Source organism: Xenopus tropicalis, chromosome 7 (assembly GCF_000004195.4).
Source record: "Xenopus tropicalis strain Nigerian chromosome 7, UCB_Xtro_10.0, whole genome shotgun sequence".
In the NCBI taxonomy this organism is placed as follows: domain Eukaryota; kingdom Metazoa; phylum Chordata; class Amphibia; order Anura; family Pipidae; genus Xenopus; species Xenopus tropicalis.
In genome coordinates this window covers 113058779-113076507 of record NC_030683.2, presented here as the reverse complement: position 1 = coordinate 113076507, position 17729 = coordinate 113058779, and the positions used below count along the sequence as shown (strand labels likewise).

The window sequence follows — 17729 nt, the reverse complement described above, 5'->3', positions numbered from 1 at the left end:
ACTGTTCACATACCGGCCACTCTTTCTGGTTATAAGATAAAGGGCATTTACAGGCCAAGGGGCAAAGGGTTTTTAGTCTGCTTGGTACGGGGCTTTGATATGGCAACAAAATGGGGCATCTGTTCGACAGGAAAAATCAGCAATGACTTTCTGGTGGCTTTGGAGACTTTGCCTGCTCAGGATCACCAGGTAGGTTGCAGACTGAAGGACCATTAGGGCAGGATTGTGCATTTTATTGCTGAAATAAAAGAAAAGTAGGGTAAACAATAGAAAATAAAGAGAGCAGCAATAAAATGTATGTATTCTACACAGTTCCTTAGGCTTGTATGTCATCAGTGTTCTACACTGTTCTGTACGAGAGCGCTCTTCTGCTCATGGCTTGCATGCTACATTACACTGTACTTATTTCAGTCATTGATTGCCAGTCATGAGCCAAGCAGGCATTATCAACACTTTATAAAATGAAAGCCTGAAAATGATGTGAAGTAATAACATTTATTAAGGTGTAATTTACTGTGAAGTCATTCCCGTCATTAATCTTTTGGTGGTTCATAGGGTTCCTTGGCCAAGTTAACCAAGGAGGACTGAACGTACAATATATATTTCATAGTACGGCAGCAACTTATGTTTTAAGTGTATTGAACATGTATAATTAATGCTTTTTAACGGCTTTGGTTGATGGATTTCTATTAGAGTGCCCTGGGACTATGTATTTGTTACATGCTATCATGTACAACAGAGTACTAGAGACTGACCTAAATTAATTCCGTGAAAATGCTACATTTCCATCTGAATAACTAAAAATTACTTGATACCACAGTCTTTTTAGGCATTTCCAGCCATCTTCCACCCTAAACCTTGGAGAAGATGATATTGTGATTTGTCCCTCTACCCCCAAAAGCCACTGCAGCTTACTGACCCTTCTGAACATCTGCTTGTACATCAAACTTCTTGTTCTTTTCTCCAGGTTGTGGCTGTGGCAGCAAGAGATCTCAAGCAGGCCAGGGACTTTGCCCAGATCCGAAAAATACCCAAAGCGTATGGATCATATGAGGAGCTTGCTAAGGATCCTAATATTGGTAAAGCTTTGAGTTGGGACAGAGCAGAAAACTATATAAAGGAAACAACCATTCTTCTGATATTTTTCTTAATAAACACTTATTTAAAAAATATTCCTTCAGGTTCGGGGTCAAAGGATCAGAAGTTGAAGCCACATAAAACCATATTATGTAAATCATTGTGTAAATTGCTGCCATTGGTGCCTCACTGTTTCAATATGGTGGATTCAACTAGAATTTAGAGTGCTGTTGACTTTTACCCTGCTGTTATTAGGCATGCTTTCTATACACCAAAGTAGGAAATTGTATTTGCCCAAGTACAGTACAGGTATAGGACCCATGGATTTAGGGGTCTTTCTGTAAATTGGATCTCCATACCTTAAGTCTACTAAAAAATCAATAAAACATTAATTAAACCCAATAGACTTGTTTTGCATCCAATAAGGATTAATTATATCTTAGTTGGGATCAATTACAAGGTACTGTTTTATTATTACAGAGAAAAAGGAAATCAGTTTTAAAATTATGAATCATTTCATTAAAATGGAGTCTATGGGAGATGGGCTTTCCGTAATTCGGAGCTTTCTGGATAACGGGTTTCCAGATAACGGATCCCATACCTGTACTTGGGTTTACTAATCTAGAAACAGATATGCAGACAATAAAAAAGCTCTGCCCCCCCCCCCCCTTATGTTGAATTCAGTTTAAGAAGTCACATGTTTGTGATGCATTATCCCCCTTGCAGATGTAATATATGTTGGGGTCCTGCACACGGTCCATAGGGATGTGGTGCTGATGTTTCTGCAGAACAAGAAAAATGTTTTGTGTGAAAAGCCACTAGCCATGAACTCAGCTGAAGTTCAGGAACTTACCTCAGCTGCAAGAGCATATAATGTATTCTTTATGGAGGTAAGTCTAAACTTGAATAACAATTACCTACATCAGTCTTAAATCAAGCTGTACAATCTACAGTATTTCTCTTCTCTCTACTAGTAGAAGAACATTATTATACACCATAAACCATTACAATTTCATAAAAATATAATTTTGTTGATTATTTTATAGGCTTTATGGAGTCGCTTCTTTCCAGTTTATGAGCAGATCCGCACTCTTTTGTCCCAGAATGCTATTGGAGATGTGAAGGTTGTAAGGGCAGAATTTGGTTCAAACCAACATCATGTTCCACGAGCAGTGCAGAAAGAACTGGGTGGAGGAGCACTACTAGACATTGGTTGCTACTGTATTCAGTTTGCTTTGATGGTATTTAATGGGGAAAAACCAGAGTCTGTAACTGCCAAGGGTTTTCTGTATGACACTGGTAAGCTTTCAGTAAAGGGAATGGCAATGGGTGGTTTCCCTCTATTCTATACTGTGTTCATAAAACTGTTGTTATTTTCTACTGAAATTTTGCAGGAGTGGATGAAACAGTGACAATTATCCTCCAGTATCCTGGAAAACGGCAAGCCATCCTTACTTGCACTATAATGGCTGCAATGCCAAATCAGGCTGCCATTTGTGGCTCAAAGGGAATGATTCAGGTAAGCGCATTCTAAAGCTGGTAAGAAGAAAAGACAAAAGTCCTCTTATTCTAAGAGGTATAGAGTTAATCATTGACCCCCAGATAAGTATCTTGACAAACAAAAATTATTCATCCTCCCTTTGGAAATGGGAAGATGGATTTCCCAGGCTGGATTTTGGCAGGTTTGGATTGGGCACTTTTTGTCATCTACAGGTTCCTTCCTGCATGTGGTGTCCAACATCAGTAATTGTGAATGGAAAAGAAACCAAATTCCCCCTTCCTCATTCTACAAAGCCAATGCACTTTACTAACAGCACTGGGCTAAGCTATGAAGCTGAACATGTACGGCAGTGTCTCTTGAAAGGTAACTTAAAATGGTGACTTGGGTTTATAATTACTGTACAATAATTTCAGAAAATTGTAAGATTTCTTATTTCAGGGCTGAAGGAAAGTCCAATAATGAGGCTGAAGGATAGTGAGCTGCTGTCCAGGATCATGGATGAAGTTCGTGGGCAACTTGGTGTCAAATTCCCTCAGGACAGAATATAAAATATTTCAAAATATTTCTGCAAAGTAATAAAATGGAAATTAAAATGTAGAAAGGTCACAAATTAAAATTACCCATGCTGTCTACAGTATATATATTGTAACTGCAAACCCACTGCAGCTTCACTTTCAGAATGAATCCTAGGCTTTTCTTTATACCTTCTCTTTTACTATATTTTACTTTCTACTGGGGCAATGTAATAAAAAGTGCAAAGTTTCTAGTAGTGCTAGTAACCAATCAGATTGTAGCATTTACTGGTCTCCTGCAAACATCTGGTTATTAGACCTCGAACAAATGTAGCGCCCACTACTGCCTTATGCCATGTGTCTTTTATATTTTTAAACTTCATTGAGGGTAATGTAGTAAGAGGTGGGAAGACTGCTACAGGTTATAAGCTTTCCCAAACAGAAACCTACTGCTGCAGTTCCTAGCTCTACTAATTTGTATAGCATTATGCAGCAGGTCCATCCTATTACTACCTGTTTCATGCCTTTAAAAATGTCAATCCTATTCCCTACCCTGGCCTCATCATAGGTTCCTTGTTACCTGTCCTGAATATGATACTGCAGGATCTTGCTAAGGTCTTTTTGACTGTTTCCAGACCTTGCCTCTGCTTCCCATAAACCTCTCTTGACCTTGAACTTGCCCCCCCTCCTTTTCTGGACATTGCCTTTATGTCTGGTTTCCAGTCCCAACTGTACCTGCCTTGCCTGTTTCACCTGCTTGCATGTTACCTACCTGTTATCCCTGTTCCCAGTACCTGTAGGCCATCAACCCCTACTAAATATCTATGCAGATCTGAACTTTCAATTTCCCCTTCCAATAAATGTTTTTTACTCCATTAATTTTTCTTTTTTTCTGAATATTTCCCATATTTTGTCAACACTTTTTGTATTTTACATTTTTCTTTACATCCAGCCACCTCAAAATTAATTCCAATTTTCACTAGATGTCCAAGTTATCTTGATCCCCAGAGAAGGTTCTACTGCATTCTGTTGGTTTTTATCCCTCACATTGGTTGACACTGTGTATGTGTTCTAATAAATGAATATGCTACTGAACAAGTCTGACATTTGTTTTCTAGTTATAGCATATTTTTGTGTGAAAAGGGATGTTTGTTTACTATCCAACAGGACACAAAAAAGCATGAACTTATTAAACCATAAAATAGATTAAGTCACACATATTAGGCACAGGTACATTACAACCATTGTTTCCCCTATACCCAGAAGTTCAGTCTTGGTGAACATTCTTGCCTTCACTCCCAGTCCTGTAAGAGAATTTCTCCGTTATTGGCCATTGTGTCTGGAATGCCGAGGCTGAGTAGAGCTCCAGTGGTTTATATGAATATTTACTAGGAGGTAAATTCCCATCTTAAGAGCCATTGAGGTTCAATAATCAGAAGACATCCACATTGTTCTGCAGATCCAGTTCTTTTTTGTGTGATTTTCTTTGAAAATGTTTTATCGCTGCTAGATACTTTATATCATGACCTGAATAAATAAAAACCTTTATACACAACATGATGGTACACATATACAGTATAAATTGTCCACAGGAGGCGTACTGTAGTGGTTTAGTTTTTGTAACACTATGATTCAGGCAACCCCTCCTCATAACAAGGTTACAGATATAGGAGAACACTGGTGTGTTGTTTATTCAGTCATTCATGCTGAGCTTTCAGGTGTATTTAGGAGCACAAATAGGCATTGTTCCTGAATCTGGCCTACAGACTGGGTCACCGTGCCCCTACTCCAGGCCCCTCCAAGGAGGCCAGCTCCACAGTTTGAGAACCACTGGCCTACAGTGTGGGATAAATGAACTGAGGATTACGCACCCAAGAATCAGCAGAATACATATTTATGTATAAAACCAACATGGAGAACACGTAGATCTCCTGCAATGCTGGTCACTTCTAATAAATGCAAGTTGTGCGCTGCACTGATTTGTAACTGATGGCAATTAAATTAAATTCAGCCAGTGCACCTTTCCTGATTCTGGTTTTTCTCCGAGAGCGCTACTTTTTCAGATCATCTGGTAAACAGTGCCGAGTCAAGCTGGCCAGATGCCCTAGGCAACCTGGACAGCTACGACCCAATACTGTGCGAATGCGTGAATGAGTGTGTGTGCATGAACTGCCTGAGGGAACAAGGTCCTGACTAGGGGTAGGCAACAGAAGAGGTATTTAGTAACATAGTAAGTTGGGTTGAAAAAAGACATACGTCCATCACGTTCAACCATAATGACTATATATAACCTGCCTAACTTCTAGTTGATCCAGAAGAAGGCAAAAAACCCCATCTGAAACCTCTCTAATTTGCCGCAGAGGGGAAAAAATTCCTTCCTGACTCCAAGATGGCAATCAGACCAGTCCCTAGATTAACTTGTACTAAGAGCTATCTCCCCTATCCCTGTATTCCCTCACTTGTACTGAGAGCTATCTCCCATACCCCTGTATTCCCTCACTTGTACTGAGAGCTATCTCCCATACCCCTGTATTCCCTCACTTGTACTGAGAGCTATCTCCCATACCCCTGTATTCCCTCACTTGTACTGAGAGCTATCTCCCCTACCCCTGTATTCCCTCACTTGTACTGAGAGCTATCTCCCCTACCCCTGTATTCCCTCACTTGTACTGAGAGCTATCTCCCCTACCCCTGTATTCCCTCACTTGTACTGAGAGCTATCTCCCCTACCCCTGTATTCCCTCACTTGTACTGAGAGCTATCTCCCCTACCCCTGTATTCCCTCACTTGTACTGAGAGCTATCTCCCCTACCCCTGTATTCCCTCACTTGTACTGAGAGCTATCTCCCCTACCCCTGTATTCCCTCACTTGTACTGAGAGCTATCTCCTATAACCCTGTATTCCCTCACTTGTACTGAGAGCTATCTCCCATACCCCTGTATTCCCTCACTTGTACTGAGAGCTATCTCCCATAACCCTGTATTCCCTCACTTGTACTGAGAGCTATCTCCCATACCCCTGTATTCCCTCACTTGTACTGAGAGCTATCTCCCATAACCCTGTATTCCCTCACTTGCTAAGAATCCATCTAGCCCCCTCTTAAAGCTATATAATGTATCAGCCAGCACGACTGTTTCGATGAGGGAATTCCACAACTTCACAGCTCTCACAGTAACAAATCCTTTCCGAATATTTAAATGGAACCTCCCTTCTTCTAAACGGAGTGGGTGCCCTCATGTCTGTTGGAAGGACCTACTGGTAAATAAAGCATTAGAGAGGTTATTATATGATCCCCATATATATTTATACAGGTATCATGTCACCCCTTAAGCACCTCTTCTCTAGTGTAAACTGACCCAACTTGGCCAGTCTTTCTTCATAACTGAGACTTTCCATACCCTTTACCAGCTTAGTTGCCCTTATCTGGACCCTCTCTAACTCAATAATATCCTGTTTCCGCACTGGAGACCAAAACTGAACAGCATATTCTAGATGGGGCCTTACCAGCTTAGTGCTCCCCCCAATATTGCACCTTAAGCACTTGCCTCTTCTGCCAACTCCTAGTTCTGGCCCTGCTGGTAAACTAAAGGCACTGGGTATTCTAGAAATAAAAAAACGCTGCTCAGTGAGGCTACAAATTGTATTAATATTTTTTATGGTGTATTTTTCTATTCAGCCTCTCCGCGATTCCTTTTCCATTTTTTCATTCGAACCATGGCCTGGTTACTATGGTAAGTTTGAGAAAATGGTATGAGACACAAAGTTGAATGGTCTGAGAGCAGTGCTTTGCAAACTGTACATTTTACCAATTATTTACTGACATGCTGCATTTGTAATGTGTATGGAAAGCTACTGACATAATGTGTAACTAAACACTGCTCCGGGACTGTAGCCTTTGGCTGTGTGACCAAGACACGCCCACAGCTCTGCTCTCAGTCTGTCAGTCTCACACAGGAACTCACAGACAGCGCACGTATCTGACACTCTCCTGCTATGGCAACTAAATGGGGCATTTGTTCAGCAGGGAAAATCAGTAATGACTTTGTGGTGGCTCTCAGTACTTTGCCGGCCGTCGACCACCAGGTGGGTATCCCACATGCAAGTGCAGTATGTTGTGATCACAGTAAGAGAACCAATCAAATGTCTTCCTTGTGTTGCTGGACTTCCTGTATCTATGACTGTCCAGCCCGTCTCACTGTGCTTATGGATATCCCACAATGCATTGTGGCATTTGTAAATTACACAAAATCTGCTGTTTCCCTGCTCAGTCTCTCTGCTGCTCCTGCAAATAATCCTCTGAGATTCATTACTCTGCAGCTAACAGCATACATTTAGTAATAGGCAACATTTCTTCCCCTAGCAGTTGCTGAACTACAGCTCCCAGAAGCCCCCTATTAGGGAGTTACACATGGGCATTTTGAGATGCTGAGCGCATAAAAACACATATATTGCTATTTTTTGTTGAGATCTAAATGCAACACTTTATTGTCTTTTAAACAACGCAATGAAATGTGAATGCAATAAAACACAACTCATGAATACAAACCGGCAGAATATAATGGAACCAGTTATCTGACGCTTTTAAGGTATGCTCAAATCTGCATCTTAATCAGGCGTAAAGAAAGCAAAACAGGCAGTGTGTAAAGCTGGCCATAAACCTAATGATTTTTCTTTACTTAACAACCAGTTTTAGTGTGATCTGACAAATCTGTTGATTTATCTTAAAGGAGAAGGAAAGGCTAATAAAGAGTTAATCTCAAGCTGCAGGCATACCTTCAGTTGTCTCAATAGTGCCCTTAAGTCTCCCCATATTTCACCTGTTCAGAAGATCAGAAGCCAAACAGAAAAAAAAAACGCTGAGCTGGGTAGAGAAGATTCCCATAATGCATTGCTCCTTCAAGACTTGGCGACTTGTTACTGCTGGCGGCGCATGCGCACAGGGCAGGAGCGTCCGGTTGCCATGGCGATGCAGCGTCGCCGAACTCTGTGACCTGCAGGTGGGGGAAGCGGGGGGGGGGGGCAGGTGCTGTGAGCGGCGGAGGGTTTGTGGCAGGAGCGGGGAGCTGCAGAATCTTTGTGACAGGAGCGGGTAGCTGGCTTGTGCTTTTCAGCCCATACAGAAACACTGGACAAGATGGCGGCGCCGTTCACTGAAACAAGTATGTAGGTTCTAGTAAGTGTATCTCTGTAAATCTTTCATTAGGCAAGCCAGGAATATAGCGATTTTACACAGCAATAGTAGTACTATTTAATAGTGTGCTTGTTAGATTTTGACTTTCCTTCTCCTTTAAGGTCAATGTGTACCGTCGTCTTTCTATTGACCTTTTATCCGATATCGGTCAGAAAACCAGGTTTAATAATTTTCATCTTTAAACAATGAAATTTGTCCATTGATGGGATGGGAAGATTTCCATTGCTTAAAGGTGGCCATACAAGGGGAGATTTCAGCTGCCAAATCAGGTCCCTCAGAATGATTCGGTAGCTTATCTGCCCATGAATAGGCACCCCCAATGGGCCTACCCAACGATATTAGGCTTAATATTGAAATAAAATTAAAATATTGAACTGGCCCGATATCACCCACCGTAGGTGGGCACATCGGCAGATGATCCACTCATTTGGCGACCTCGCCAAACAAGCAGATCGCACTGTGTATGGCCATCTTAATAGTTAGGAAACTGTGCATGTGTGGGGCAGTGTAAATATATAAACAGAACGGAACACACAGATATACGTCAAATATTTTTGACTCTTTTTTTCAATAATGTACAACAACAATAAAATTCTGAAAAAAATATACCACAGTTTTTCCGTTCTTCTTTAGCTTCAACTAGACCAGTGATCCCCAACCAGTGGCTCGTGAGCAACATGTTGCCCCCCAACCCCTTGGGTGTTGCTCTCAGTGCCCCGAACCAGGGAGTTATTTTTGAATTCCTGACTTGAGGGCAAGTTTTGGTTGAATAAAAACAAGATTTCCTACCAAATAAAGCCCCTGTAAGCTGATAGTGTGCATAGAGGCCCCTAACAGCCAATCACAGCCCTTATTTGGCTCCTCCATGAACTTTTATGGTGCTTGTGTTGCTCTCCAAGTCTTTTTACATTTAACTGTGGCTCACGAGTAAGAAAGGTTTGGGACCCCTAAACTAGATGATATGGATTGAAATGGTTGTTTTCGTTGATGGCAAATGTACATTTAAATGATCATTTCATGATTAGAACAGTCGTATGATAACGAAAAATCTTTTACAAATCTACACTTGTATGGCCACCTCAAGCCCTTAATGTTTTATTTTTTTGTCTTGGCCAACTGGAATGTGGACATAATGTGGAAATAAACTGTTGAAAAATACTAATTATAGCTGAAATAAGAATTTTTGCCTGATGTAAAAAAAAAAACAGCTCCTAACAGAAGACGGCCATACACCATAAGATCCACTCCAAACGAGCAGATCTCTCCACCGATATACCCAACTCAAGTGGGCAATACTGGAGTAATCCAATTATTTGGCTCTCGAGTCAGATGATCGATTTGCCATGATGGGAATAAGACCCCTCAGAGCAAGGACTGCAATAATGAGCCTATGCAGTCCCCAAGCTGATGGGAAAATGAATCCTGCCCGATTGGCATCTGGCCCATTGGGGGTCCCCATTCACAGGCAGATAAGCTTCCAAATCGATCTGAAGGACCCGAATCTGCATCTTAAATCTGCCCATGTATGGCCACCTAGAGGGCTTTAGATTCAGACATGTCAACCTAGTTGGGTGTCTCCTTGATTTAAGCTCCTTCTCCTCCCCCTGCCTCCATGGTAAGTAATTTACACTAGAAACTTACTCTCTCCATTGAAATGAATAGAATAGAATCATCATCCAAAGCAGTGAAGCAGGAAGCATGGGGGCTGGGGTGTTGGTGTATGGTGAAACGTGGGTGTGGTTATATTTAAACACTTTCCCTCCTTCTTCACAGGTAGTGGCAATAGCAGCGCGGGATCTGGAGAAAGCAAAGAACTTTGCCCAAAACCATAATATCCCTAAGGCATATGGTTCCTATGAGGAGCTTGCCAAAGATCCAGACATTGGTAACATAACAACAATTATAAGTATAATTAAAAAACAGTATATATTATTTTCTAGTGTTATATATAGAGTTAAGATCACTACAAACAGGGGCAAAAATACCTGGTTAGAAATGAAATATTGGAGTTCACTGCGTGTGCACAAGGGTGATAGGACCCTATTGCGATACACTATGCCAGGGGTAGGGAACCTATGGCTCGGGAGCCAGATGTGGCTCTTTTGATGGCTGAATCTGGCTCACTGCCAAAACTTTAATAAAAAAATCCTTGGCACCCACCCTACCTTGCCCCTGCGCTCGGCAAATAGAAGACGTGTTCTAAGCCTTAAAACACATCTTCTATCCACCGAGCGCAGGCCACGCCCTCCTCTGCATCGCATCCGGCATCATTGGGACCCACCCTACCTTGCCCTGCAGCATCCGCGGCCAAACATATTGTATGGCTCTCACGGAATTACATTTTAAAATATGTGGTGTTTATGGCTCTCTCAGCCAAAAAGGTTCCTGACCCCTGCACTATGCGATAGGAGAAAGCAATAAAATTGATGGTTGAGGTGGAAGATGTGGCCAGCAATGACCCAAGCATCAAATCCCAGCATTTACACACAAATCAAAGCTATGCATGTGCAAAGTCTTTGGTTGCCATACTGGTACATTCAGGGAAACTGGATTCCACACTGGAAAACACAGAACCAGTCAATGCATCCCTATGCTCATACCATATTGGGATGCCGCTGCCAACTTTAACTGATGAGCAGAAAAATATATACTATACTTCCACAAAGCCCATTGATGACATCCATGGTCTGCCAACTTAAAGTAACACAAATGCCCAGCACATGGCCTATTAGGGTCCATTTTAATGCAAACCTTAAGCTGTTTAAGTTACATTTTGACAACAAAATAAAAATGTAATTTCTGTTGTGGTTTGAAGTAAGGGAAGAGCTTTGTGGTAATAGCTGGCATAAGTACTGCATTAAACCAATGAATACTGTACAAACATGCTCTATATAGTCACTGCCTTCATGTACCTTCTGTTTGCAGATGTTATCTATGTTGGTGCCATCCATCCAGTCCATCGAGATGTGGTACTGATGTGCCTACAGAATGGCAAGAACATATTATGTGAAAAGCCACTGGCTATGAATGCTGCTCAGGTCCAGGAACTTATTGCAACTGCCAGGAAATTCAACGTATTCCTCATGGAGGTAGAGGAATTCATTCACTATAGCTCAGCTCAGGTTTTAGTGTTGTATATTTAACCAGACCAACAAGCCCACATTTACTACTAGTGAACCACACTGTAACCACCCAGGAACAAATCAGACATTTGCTTTCATTATATTAATTGTATGAGGCTGATGTAATCTCATTGCTGAATTATTGGTGCCCCTCTGACTGCTGCGCTCTTCACTGACTGACGGATTTTCCATCTCATTGACAAATGCAGCTAGCCCTGTCCTTACCACCTGACTTAAGGTAGGGTCACCAGAACACTTGAAAATTCAGGGACATTTAATTGCAATCAGGGCAGCCCTTTTTCCTGGATTTTCTAGTTGTGTCCCTGAATTTTCAAGTGATCTGGTCACCCTTACTTAGGGTTACTTATAATATCCTTATAAATTACAATAGTGGGTAAATTATTTACTATACAATACAAGATAGACATTGGCTACATTCTATTCCAACTCTTTTTCTGGAAATAAGCAGCCTACTCTCTTATTGGCCTACAGGCATTTTGGAGCCGTTTCTTCCCCGTATATGAAGAAATTAGAGCTCTCCTGTCCCAGAAGGCTATTGGAGATGTGAAATTTATAAGGGCGGAGTTTGGCGTAGAAATCTATAAGGTCCCGCGAGCTGTTGAGAAAGAACTCGGTGGGGGGGCCCTTCTTGATATTGGCTGTTACTGTGTGCAGTTTGTAACAATGGTGTTCAATGGGGAGAGACCGGAGTCTGTGACAGCTAAGGGGTTTCTGCATGAGACTGGTAAGTATTTCTCTAGTAGCGATATCGATATTGAGGATAAGGTCTACAAAAATCTCATAACTACTCAACTTACGGAAGGGATGCACCCAATCCACTATTTTATGATCTGGCTGAACCTCGAATCCTTTGGATTTGGCCTGAATCCGATTCCTAATTTTCATATACAAACAAGGAGAAGAAAGTATCAAAGAGAACCATGCGCGTGAAAGATTTTCAGCTTCCATGTTTATGTGACAAAAAGTCAAGTGATTTTTAGGATTTGGATTTGGTTCGGTCAGAGGTGTGGATTTGTCCGAATCCCAAACCAAATTCTGCATTTGATGCGCTAAATTTATAACAATGCAGAATGTTATTAATCTATTTCTTTTCTGTAGGAGTGGATGAATCAATGAGCCTTATCCTTCAGTATTCAGGGAAACGCCAGGCCGTCCTTTCCTCAACCATCATGGCTACACTGCCGAACCAAGCTGCTATCTGCGGTACCAAAGGCATTATCCAGGTATTTCACCACTGTACATTTTGGCAAAATGATAAAAACATTGTTTAGGGAACAGATTTACAATAACAAATAACAAATTTAGCACTAGTTCATCTAATCTATGCAACCAATCAGATGTTTACTTGTTACCTGCTGATACTTTATGAGTAAGCCACCATCCGCTCTATGCTTATTTGGCCAAAAGGGACCAAGGTAGGCCTGCTCTCCCAGTAGGAAGCACCCACTCCTGACTTGTTCGGACATTTACTGCCAAGGGCTGTGCAGTAGTGATGTGCAGGCCCTCCTAAAACCTGCAGTGCTTGCGGGTCGTGGGTTTTGGCTGAGCGCTCACTTCCACCTTCCCTCCCGCAACCTTACTCTGTCCGGCTTCTGCTTCCAGCAGCCTATATTTATAGGTGTGTGTCTTCCTGCCCTGCCCCCTTCATGATGTCACAGATGGGATGTGTCGGGCACTGGTCTATACAGGGACCTGAAAGGATCTATAGGGAGCTCCAATAAAGGGGCTATTTTTACAGATATTATTAATTTTTAGACCAATGTGAAACCAGAACCATATAATAATCATAGCTGCCTACAAGGTTAGAGTTTTTTTCGTTAATCCTATATGTGTAAGGTAAGGTGTGAGTGCAAGTTAAAAACATGGATTTTGACAGTTTTGGCACTCCTGCTAATTATAAACAAGGCTTCTTAAAGAAGAAGGAAAGTAATTTTGGCATTTTACTGCCAATAAATTTGCCACATTAGTGCCACCTAGAACATTATATTTATTCAGCAGAAAGCATTACCATACCTGAGTAAAGAGCCCTAGAAGCTTTCTCTGTTTGTTTAAGATAGCAGCTGCCATTTTAGCTTGGTCTTGGTAGCTTCCTGCTGCAACTCTGGCCATTGGAAGCTCAGCTCACACATTTAGGTGAGGGGGGAGTGGGTTCTTATGCATTCTTATGGGAGGGGGGAGCAGAAGAAGGGAGGGAGAGAGGAGAGAACTGCACAGACTCTGGCCTGGGAAATGAAGGATTTTTCTGGGAGGAAGTCTGATACCGAAGAACATGTTTACAAAAAGGAGACAAGAAAGCCTGTGTTTCTTTCGATAGAGGACTCAGTGCAGTGTTTCTGTGAGTGCTTATGGCTGTATTTACATAGACCTTTCTGATAAAGCTTACTTAGTTTTTACCTTTCCTTCTCCTTTAAAAGGTGGTTCATCTTTAAATTAACTTTTAGAATAACATTTTACTATTCCTAGTTTTTGCCATTTGTCTTCATTATTTATAGTTGTTGAATTATTTGCCTTCCTCTTCCACAGCTTTCCAGCTTTCAAATGGGGATCACTGACCCCGGCAGCCAAAAAACTATTGCTCTCTGAGGCTACAGTTTTCATCTCAAAATATCAATGTCTAAGTCATACTGAAAGTTAAAGGGGAACAGCCCATTTAAGTGTATGTTATTCTTTTTTTCAAATGTGTTTGATTGTGGGTAGAAGTGCTGGCTAATGCCACTGTGAGGCTTTCATATAACAGGGTTGCAACAATGACAGTCACCTTTGGGTGTGTTGGAACCACCACAAATCTGCCTGGTAACTGTTTAACCGCAAATAAGGCAGCAGGGTATGAGGGTTGGGGCATTTACCTTTTGACGCTCACTACTTAATGGATCACCGATTAAATGCTGTCTGGCAGCTATGCTCACTGACCCCAGAAACCAGGGATTTGCCTGAATTGCAGCAAGAATTATAGGGGTAGAAAGACTCCTAGTACAAAATAAAAAGATAAATATATCTTTCTGGGCACAGGCCCTACTAACCAGATAGCCTTTAAAGGAAAATACACCTTTAAAATAAATGAATGTACGATTGATTTTACATAATTTACATTCATTATTATTTAATTTATATTAACAGTATATATTTCCCTTACTATCTTTGAATCTTAAAAAAAAAGAACACAAATTGTGTAACTGTAAAAGCACTTTTGTAAATGTTACATTCACTTTTTTTAAGGTTTACTTATCCTTTAAAGCAGTTTGTGTACTGCGGCTATTACAGGAAGGGGGTCTGATTCCCCTGTAGTTGTAAAGAAATCCCTCTTCCCCAGGCACCTACAGACGGGGGGCTAGGGGGACGCTGTATACGCAGGGCCTTTCCGAAGAGTTTTTGCAGCGAAATCAGATGCAGACTAATAACCTGAATCTAAAATATTACTGAGTAACTCTCATTTTCTTGAGTAATGGCCTAATAGATTTCATGTTCCATCTGTAATCTCTGCTCTCTGCAGATCCCTTCAGACATGTGGAGCCCCACTTCAATCATTGTTAATGGGAAAGAAAGGAAATTCGACATTCCACATACAACAAAGCCGATGAATTTTTCCAATGGAACGGGGATGAGTTATGAAGCAGAGCACGTGCGCCAGTGTCTGTTAAAAGGTACCATACTCTATGTGCAAACACATTTATAGCTTGACACAACCCTTTAAAACTAATTACCCCCTAGCGTAGCACATCCAGGCTCTGTGCCCAAGCATCCTGAGGCTGCCACCCTAGGCACCGGCCCACAGTGTCTGTATAGAAAATATGGCCCTGGTTGTATCTGGGCAGGAGGTTGCATATATACAATCAAGTCAAGGCTGACACTAGGGGGAGGCAGCAAAGGCACAGTTGGGGGGAACGATATGCAGGGGCCAATCAGCAGAAAGCAGCAGGGGGGATTAAGAGGCTGTGTGAGTGGAGCAGTGTCGGACTGGCCCACCAGGATACCAGGAAACTCCAGGTGGCCCAGGTGTCAGTGGGCCTTCCTGCTCCTGACCATTTGGCCTGTTTCATGGTCATTCCCTATGCGCCAAAGTCCTGTTAAGGAATGTACGTGTACCTCTTAAGAAATATGCAATAAAAGACTGGTTTTATTTTTAGTGGTGCTCCGCATTTTTTTGCTTTACTATACGATTTTTTGGATCCTTGGGGGAGAGGACCCGCGTGTAGCACACTTTTTCAGCGGTAAGTGCTCCCGTGTACCTGTTTGCATTCCCTATGTCTGAATGGGAACAAAGAGGAGAAATAGATGTAAGAATAGGTGCTAGCATGTAAATAAAAGAGACTAGGAGAATAAAGAGGGTGTGGGCGAGGAAAGGAGGAAAAATAGTTTGGACAGTGGGCCTAGGGTCTAAGGTTTCCTGGTGGCCCCTGAGGTCCCAGTCCGACACTGGAGTGGGGTGCCAAGAGGAGGTGCCAAGAGGATGAGGCTGAGCTGTGTTATTTCTTTCTTTTATAGGGTTAAAGGAAAGTCCAATAATGAGCTTAGCAGATAGTGAAATGGTAGCCAGCATCATGGATGAAGCTCTCCAGCAACTCGGTGTTACGTATCCATAAAAAACAACAAGACATTGGGCAAGATAATGGTTTTTACTCTTTTGGCAGACTAGAATTAATTGTGGTAAATGAAGTACAAAGTTACTTTGGAAGAATCATCTCAGAATAAAATGAGATTGTACATTTTGCCTCCTGTCTGTTACAGCAGGGCACTTACATTATAAACAGCGAATAATATCATCGGTGCTTTGTTATGTCTCGTAGGAGGTAAAAAGGCACTACGTTAGCCCAGAAACAGTAACCCATAGCAACCAATCAGCAGGTAGCATTAACTGGTCACCTGTTCAACCACAAACATTTAATTGGTTGTATGAGTTACTGCACCTGGGCAGGCTTAGTGCGTTTTATTACATATGGTGGTTACTGTTTAATGTACAGGTATAAGCATAGAAGAAGACACCTTGGAGTCCCATAACCTGTATAAAAGCACTCACCCTGTTGTTTAATTCATTTATATGGAGGTAGAACTCCTTGGTGCCCTGTCTGCACAAAGACGGGCTTCTCATCCAATCACTTTTGTCTAAAAGCCGCCTTCTACTTACTCAAATACAGCATTTCTACCTGTGTTCTCATCCTTATACCAAGAATAGTATTGGAAGCCTAATATTCAAGAACTAATCAGTTTGTGTCCCATTTAATAAAAACAGAGCCATTTATTAAGTAACATTCATGCACAAATAAATGGCACTAGCATAGTATGTGATACATACAGTACATGAGTTTTTCCCCCTGCAACTTTATGGCCTTTAGTGCCACCTAGTGGAACAGTTTGGAACAGACCAGTATCATAGAAGCTGAAGAAGACATTGATCCTGCTTGGGTAGTGTGAGTACAAACTGTTCCACTAGGTGGCACTAAAGGCCATAACGTTGCAGGGGGAAAGCGGGCAAGTCAAAATGACCTTTTGCTCACTACATTGCAATTTCCAGTGTACATCAGCCCTATGCTATTGGGCCCTTCCATCCCCCCAGCATCCCAGTACATTGTACATCTCTCTGCTTGGATGACTGGGACAATCTCAGGAAGAACAAATGGCTTTCTCTGTAAAGAAAGAAAGACTGACATGCATGGAGACCTTATAACCACTAGAGGTCTCTAGCTGCATGATATCTTTGCAACAGGAATATTATTTATGGGGCATGTTCTGTAATGTTCTTGCCTTGAAACAGGACCTATTGTTTTAACTCAGAGTTACTGGGGGGGGGCAGTCAGTCACTCTCACTGGCTAATTTACTTTCTACCTTACTCGCTAGGAGGTAGTAGCTCCTACAGTGGCCCAGGTCAATATATTAGTAGCACACTTATGTCTAAGGAACGTACAAGTCATTTTGATACCAAATGTTGGAAATGAGACACCAACTGAAATTACAAAGTTTTCAGCATCTGGTACAGTTGCGTCTCCTTGTGGCTGCAATTACGCTGGCATTATGGGAAAACACTGCATTGTGGATACGTAAATGTGTCAATAGGCGCACTGCACTAAATTCAGAACAGTAGGCGGGATGGAAATGGTATGGTAACTCTGTGGAAGAGCAAGGAGCACCCTGTGGCCAAAGTTACCTTTAAAGGATAAGTAAACCTTTCAAATTAGTGAATGTATAATTGAAAGGTAAAATTAATTTTAAGCCCCTCTATAATTTACATTCATCATTGTTTTTAATCCCAAGATATTAAGGGATAAAGTACTGTCAATATGAATGAATTTTGTCACAACAGCGCCACCT

General features: G+C 41.7%; 3 protein-coding genes across 4 annotated transcripts in view; all 3 read left to right on the top strand.

The window, feature by feature from the left end:
* The window catches only part of pih1d1 (PIH1 domain containing 1), a 506577-nt gene that overhangs the window by 123725 nt on the left and 365123 nt on the right, over window positions 1-17729 (top strand). The window lies entirely within an intron of this gene.
* On the top strand, window positions 78-4185 carry dhdh (dihydrodiol dehydrogenase (dimeric)). The gene is given in 7 exon segments (NM_001127165.1): window positions 78-189; window positions 968-1079; window positions 1804-1967; window positions 2124-2376; window positions 2472-2596; window positions 2791-2941; window positions 3017-4185. Coding segments are annotated over 7 exon segments (1005 nt in total). The 5' UTR covers window positions 78-99; the 3' UTR covers window positions 3127-4185.
* On the top strand, window positions 7070-16128 carry LOC448579 (trans-1,2-dihydrobenzene-1,2-diol dehydrogenase). The gene is made up of 7 exons (NM_001005045.2): window positions 7070-7174; window positions 10056-10167; window positions 11208-11371; window positions 11897-12149; window positions 12524-12648; window positions 14916-15066; window positions 15908-16128. Exons 1-7 carry the CDS (start codon window positions 7085-7087, stop codon window positions 16003-16005), a joined length of 993 nt encoding a protein of 330 aa, NP_001005045.1. The 5' UTR covers window positions 7070-7084; the 3' UTR covers window positions 16006-16128.

What these genes read in the sequence shown, in the direction of transcription:
- LOC448579 (NM_001005045.2), top strand. Translation starts at nt 7,085, where the DNA reads ATGGCAACTAAATGGGGCATTTGTTCAGCAGGGAAAATCAGTAATGAC. An exon ending in TCAACGTATTCCTCATGGAG is followed by an intron (nt 11,372 to 11,896) that starts GTAGAGGAATTC and finishes ATTGGCCTACAG; the next exon opens with GCATTTTGGAGCCGTTTCTT. An exon ending in GTACCAAAGGCATTATCCAG is followed by an intron (nt 12,649 to 14,915) that starts GTATTTCACCAC and finishes TGCTCTCTGCAG; the next exon opens with ATCCCTTCAGACATGTGGAG.